Below are 6,660 nucleotides of genomic sequence, written 5' to 3'. Positions count from 1 at the left end.
AATCCATGGGTAATAAGAAAAAAAAGAACCCAACCCAACTTTTTGCCTAGCTACCCGCAAGAAAAAAAAAACCTTTTTGGCTTACCTAACTTTTCGATATTAAGGACGCTTGACACAGAAACCAAACATATAGCCCGAACCACCGCGACAGGCAAAGGACAGACCCGAAAAACCCACCAAGCCCTGCCGATCCAGGGTCCAGGAGGGGCACGGATGCGAATATTCCTGCGATCCCAGGAGGCATTTCGAAAACGCGAGACATCGGGACGGGGATGCGGGATCGCATTGGCTTGCGCAAGGGGTCCAGCCCCCGGTATAAAATTTACTCCTCCGGCATCGCACCCGGATCTCCACTGAGCCAGCCGTCACCACCACCAACAACAAAAAAACACGCATCGACGATACGTACAACGCAGCCGCCCCTCGCCGGCGACGAGTGCTAGGCCATGGATTCCGACTACGGCGTGCCGCGCGAGCTCTCGGAGGTGCAGCAGAACCGGACTCTCTACCAGCCCGAGCTGCCCCCCTGCCTCCAGGTACACCCTGCACGCGCCGCCTCCCCATTACCACCAACCCGCCGCCCCCGCGTGTCAGATCTGCGGCGTGGCCGGCCGCGAGGCGCCAGATCCCGCATTGCTCTCCGGCCAGATCGGCCCCGTCGGCGCCAGGGCTTGCGTTGCGTTTGTTTCGGGGGCGTTAAGCTTAGGCGTCTCATCTGTCACTGATCTGACGCGACTGTCGCTTTCGGGTGGCGAGACTGGATCTGATTCGTGGTCGACGCTGCCTGCGGCGTGATAGTTGTGACCACCGCTAGCGTAGATGGCTCGGGTTGCCCGACTCGCGGCGGGACCGCAGTGCACGAGAATCTCAGAAAGTTCAGTTTAGTTGCAGTGTTTGTGCTTTTATGGGTGGTAGTGGAAGGTTGGAACTGGGATTAAAGTGATGGATTCTTCTCTAGTAGGATCGATGGTTTTGTTGACTTAAGGTTGACTAGGCAATTGCTTTGAAATTTACCTTTTCTCCTGTTTGGGATAGTGTTTGATTGGTGCCCCGATAGATGAATTCATGGTTGTGTGTGTGTGTGTGTGCTGTGGATGGCTCTGCTCATGCTCTGAGTTTTTCCCCATGTAAACCAGGGCACTACTGTGAGGGTGGAGTATGGTGATGTGGCGATCGCTGCTGATCCCGCCGGCGCTCATGTGATCAGCCACGCGTACCCCCACACATACGGGCAGCCACTGGCTCATTTCCTCAGGAAGGCGGCTAATGTTCCTGATGCTAAAGTCATATCAGAGCACCCTGCCGTCAGGTATTACAATATCCGTTGTATGTTTCAACACGCTGATAAGTAGCAAGAGCATTGTTTTCCCATGATGATCTAATGTTATAAATTCTTATGAGAAAACAGAAGCAGAAATTCACTTCGAGCTCTCTTGCTCTCACTGTGGGCTCGCGTACACAACCATCTGATTGTTTTGTTTTTGGATGAAGGGTTGGTATTGTATTCTGTGGAAGGCAGTCCCCGGGAGGCCACAATGTCATATGGGGACTCCATGAGGCCATCAAAGCTCACAACGTGAACAGCAAACTTATTGGTTTCCTCGGTGAGTAAATTCCTAATTTTAAACTTTCCAGGTTACAGGAATATATTGGTTGTGTTATAGTCACCAAGGTTTTATTTTGAATTATTACATTCGTACTTTGGTGTCTTTTTTGTTTGCACCAAGTTGTAAGATCAACCTAACATAGTATGAACACATCGTTCTAAAGGTTTAATCATGAATGCAGTGATAGTGATACTTGAAAGTTTCTCCGAACGATATATTACAAGGTCTCCCTCAGATAATTTGTTTTATGTCTGCTATCCAAAATATAAGGAACACTGATACTTAAAACTCTGGCCAGGGCCTTAATTCCACTTGGCTGTGGCTGTATCCTTGCATACCTGTTTCCCTACACGGCTACACATAGTTAACATTTCAACTTATATTCAGTTCATTGAAATATGTATACCTCTTACATATCCATTCTGTGTTTTTTGGTCGATACAGGAGGAACCGACGGTCTTCTTGCACAAAAAACTTTGGAGATCACAAATGAAGTTCTTTCTTCCTACAAAAACCAAGGTGGTTATGATATGCTTGGTCGGACTAAGGATCAAATCAGAACAACGGAGCAAGTCAATGGTGCAATGGCTACTTGCCAGGCTTTGAAGTTGGATGCTCTTGTAATAATCGGAGGTATGCTATGTGACATGAATCTACCAAGATTTTAAGTACACTATACATTCGTGTTAATCCTAAATCGGTGTTCTTTCTTTGAAGGTGTCACATCGAATACAGATGCTGCTCAACTTGCTGAGACTTTTGCTGAGGCAAAGTGCGCAACAAAGGTAACCTGAAAATCCTTGTTAACCGATTCTTCACCTTAATTCTGGATCCCTTGTGTCCAGTGCAAGTATGTACCTTTCCGTATCTGTAAATGATTCTGACACATTTTGTATTGAATAGGTTGTAGGTGTTCCTGTAACTTTGAATGGGGACCTTAAGAACCAGTTTGTTGAGACAACTGTTGGTTTCGATACCATATGCAAGGTAGGGACTACTGAATTCAATTACTGTGTTGATAATTAACTTTATGATGGTTCCACTATCTCCATACGTAGTGCATAAATATATCTTGTGGTTGCATTTGTGAGTTCATCTTTTTAGCTATGTAATTGTTTTCCCAGCTTGCAAATTTCTTTGTATTGCCATGCTATTTTTGTAGTTTTTATTAATTTATTTCATGGTTTCTAGTGGTTCCTGAACTTGCATACTGTTCTAACAGGTGAACTCGCAACTTATAAGCAATATGTGCACCGATGCTCTATCTGCTGAGAAGGTAATATAACACAACACATAGTAGATGGCATTCTATTTTGGCATACTTTCTTGTCATGGCTTTTTTTCAACCTATGGCTGCTTCATTGATTTATTTGGTTAACACCTGGAGACAAGAAATATCTGATAGAATAGGATATGCTATTATATTCACAGTTTACTTGACCCTACATCTGAGGTCCACATAGGGTGTACACAAGTTTGGCCTAGGCTATTTGCTCCATAGTGTGGTAGTATATGTCTTTGGATTCTTCCTGTGTTTCCCGATTTTTTGGTTTCCTATATGAAGCATGCTCCATATTTTCTCAGTATTCATATTAGGTAATACTCCCTCCGTTCCTAAATACTCCCTCTGTAAACTATATAAGAGCGTTTAGATCACTACTTTAGTGATCTATAATATTAGTTTACGGAGGGAGTATAAGTCTTTCTAGAGACTCCAATGTGGACTACATACGGAGCAAAATTGCCGCTCGTTTCTGTACAAATTCAAATTGTAGAATTAAACTGTTCTACTTTGTTGCTCTATTCTTTCTGGCAGTATTACTATTTCATCCGTATGATGGGAAGGAAGGCTTCTCATGTGGCATTGGAGTGTGCTCTTCAATCGCATCCAAATATGGTTTGAATATTTTCATTTCACCTGTCCCTGCTTGTTGTATATGCAAAAATTCCTTACATGTTTTTTAACCTGTATCATATGCTCAGGTTATCCTTGGCGAGGAGGTTGCTGCATCAAAACTCACAATTTTTGATATCACAAAGCAGATATGTGATGCAGTTCAGGCGAGAGCTGAAAAAGGTAAGTCTGCTTTTGTTTTGTCTATGAGTTGTGAGATGTTCATGTAACCTTATCTTGCCATTTGAATGTTTTAATTTATCAATGCTTTGAATTATAATTTTCGCAGACAAGAATCATGGGGTTATACTTATTCCTGAGGGCCTTGTGGAGAGTATTCCTGAATTATATGCTCTTCTACAGGTAAATATATATATGTCTTATGAGTATCCACTTACATTTATTATTTGTTGTATGATTAAGGATTTACGACATATCCCAGCTCTGAGATAAGTAACAGTTTCCCCCCTACATAATGCAAACGCAGATCACCTGCTTGTTATGTAAAAAAAGTATTGATTTACAACTTCACTGATGATAGCTGTTGACTGTAGGAAATTAATGGCCTCCACGGTAAAGGTGTTTCCGTTGAGAATATCTCCTCTCAACTTTCACCTTGGGCATCTGCGCTATTTGAGTTTTTGCCCCAATTTATTAGGCAGCAGGTATGCATTGACTCAGTTAATTCACAGAATCCCACAATTGACATCAGGTTTCTGTTGCTTCAACATAGTTGTTTTTTTATAATGCAGCTGCTTCTCCGTCCTGAATCTGATGACTCAGCTCAACTTTCTCAGGTACTGTAACACATGAAATCATCTTTCGATCATTGATGTGAAGTTGATATATTTTCTTTTATCCTTTATTTTTGCTGATTTTAACATGTTCATCTGTGCAGATTGAAACCGAAAAGCTTCTAGCTCAATTGGTTGAGACTGAAATGAACAAACGTTTGGTATGCATTTTCTGTGGATTTGCTCGCAACTGCCAGTTTAATTGGATGCCCAGTTTTGATGCCACAAGCAAATGGTTCTGTGAGCTCATAATGTGTTTCCCTTTTAATCTTGCAGAAGGAAGGCACATACAAAGGAAAGAAGTTCAATGCAATCTGTCACTTCTTTGGCTACCAAGCTAGGGGTGCAATGCCTTCGAAGTTTGACTGTGATTATGCCTATGCAAGTTCCAGCTCACCTTACTAATTTTGACTTAGCAAATTGCTTTGCTGTCTATTTATCCTTTGAGCTGTTGATTTCAGGTTCTGGGACATGTGTGTTACCACATCTTGGCAGCTGGTTTGAACGGTTACATGGCTACTGTGACAAATCTTAAGAGTCCCCTGAACAAGTGGCGATGTGGCGCTGCTCCTATTTCGGTAAGTTTGTCACTATAACTACAAAACCTTTTAGTTCATGTAACCACTCCATTTTTTACAAGTGTAGTAGTAGCTGGTAAAGGGAATGCGCAACTCACATCTGTTTTTCTGTGATCAGTCCATGATGACCGTGAAGCGATGGTCACGTGGCCCTGCAACCACACAAATCGGGAAGCCAGCTGTGCATATGGCTAGCGTTGACTTGAGAGGAAAAGCATATGAGTAAGTACATAATTTGTTGATTTTATTTTTTGAAGAGAAAGGTTGTCATGTATTTCAACTAGTAACCATGTTTGCCAAGGAGCCGCTTCAATTCTTCTTCTGTTAGTTTTATGATACTCCCTCCGATCCTAAATATTTGTCTTTTTAGAGATTTCAAATGGACTACCACATACGGATGTATATAGACATATTTTAGAGTGTAGATTCACATATTTTGCTCCGTATGTAGTCACTTGTTGAAATCTCTAGAAAGACAAATATTTAGGAACGGAGGGGGTAGTATAGTAAAGAAGACATGTAAACCTCATGTGTAAACACGGACTTGTGTTCTCCAGGATGTTGAGGCAGAATTCATCCAGCTGCTTGTTGGAAGACATCTACAGAAACCCTGGACCACTCCAATTCGAAGGGCCAGGTGCTGATGCCAAGCCTATTTCACTGTGCGTCGAGGATCAAGACTACATGGGCAGGATCAAGAAATTGCAGGAATACTTGGAGAAGGTAGCTTTCATGAATCAATAAGAGCTTAGCCCGTGACCGTCAGAGCACGGCACCTCTCATTGATAACAAGATTCTGCTTCTTGACGTCTAACTCTTGTACATCGTGCAGGTGAAGAGCATAGTGAAGCCTGGGTGCTCGCAGGATGTTCTCAAGGCGGCGCTGAGTGCCATGTCTTCCGTGACGGAGACACTGGCTATCATGACTTCCTCTTCCACTGGCCAGCCCCCACTCTGAGGGCCAAGCACCACTTCAGTGGGTTACGAATCTACTACGCGTTTTCTGATTCTCTTTTGCTCCATCTGACTGTTGGGATTCGAGACAGTGATCTTGTCATCCCATGGGTTATTCTTTTCCTAGCTTTTCGGAGAGTTTTATTATCATTTTTGGCTCTGATAGCGTATGCGGGTGTGCTGTTGGCGAGATTCAGCTTGAATAATTTTGATCAAACTGTCGGCTGTGATCTATTAATAATCTAAATTTTGAGAGGGTCCATCTCTAGCGCTCTCTTTGATTCATAGGAGAACCACAGGAGCAGTTCAATTCCGATGGGAAAAACAAATGGCGGCCGTGATCATTGTTGTGATTTCCATCTTGAAGAAAGGTGACACCGTTGCGTCGTTGGGACGTGGATGCAATTCCTGTGTTCATAGTTTTATTTAGGAGACCCTTCAGAAATTTCACTCCATTGGCAGCCACCTAGCATTTTAACAAAACTACTGTTTCCGATCACTTGCTGCACTTTAGTTTATGGATGGCTCTATTGCCTTGTCGTACAAGAATCGTATGCATGGTGTTGTATGCATAGCAACACTTGCTTTTTAAAGGCGTCTGAGCTTTTTAAAGCCACGACATCAAGGCCACTCCTTCGGCGTGCAAAACATTGCTGACAGAATCACAGAAGCCGGAGCAAAAAGCTCACCATTGTCTGTTCTTCCAAGTTCCAACATCCCCAACCTACGTACATGCTGGCTGATAGAGATCCACATCAAAATAAAATAATGCAAGGTGCTTTGCCGTATCCTGCATAGTACAACCGTATGACTGAAGAAATCTTGCAGCGACG

General features: G+C 43.1%; 1 protein-coding gene across 1 annotated transcript; it reads left to right on the top strand.

Annotated features, from left to right (window-relative positions):
* The first annotated feature begins 253 nt into the window (after positions 1–253).
* On the top strand, positions 254–6,089 carry LOC109780038 (pyrophosphate--fructose 6-phosphate 1-phosphotransferase subunit alpha). The gene is made up of 18 exons (XM_020338630.4): positions 254–536; positions 1,137–1,309; positions 1,492–1,604; positions 2,052–2,240; positions 2,325–2,392; positions 2,511–2,594; positions 2,830–2,883; positions 3,424–3,504; positions 3,591–3,684; positions 3,791–3,864; positions 4,056–4,166; positions 4,254–4,298; positions 4,400–4,456; positions 4,572–4,676; positions 4,757–4,873; positions 4,992–5,095; positions 5,431–5,596; positions 5,706–6,089. Exons 1-18 carry the CDS (start codon positions 447–449, stop codon positions 5,829–5,831), a joined length of 1,851 nt encoding a protein of 616 aa, XP_020194219.1. The 5' UTR covers positions 254–446; the 3' UTR covers positions 5,832–6,089.
* The last annotated feature ends 571 nt before the right edge of the window (positions 6,090–6,660 follow it).

The sequence above is a fragment of the Aegilops tauschii genome, chromosome 6, assembly GCF_002575655.3.
Source record: "Aegilops tauschii subsp. strangulata cultivar AL8/78 chromosome 6, Aet v6.0, whole genome shotgun sequence".
Lineage (NCBI taxonomy): Eukaryota > Viridiplantae > Streptophyta > Magnoliopsida > Poales > Poaceae > Aegilops > Aegilops tauschii.
This window is presented reverse-complemented; position numbering and strand designations above follow the sequence as displayed.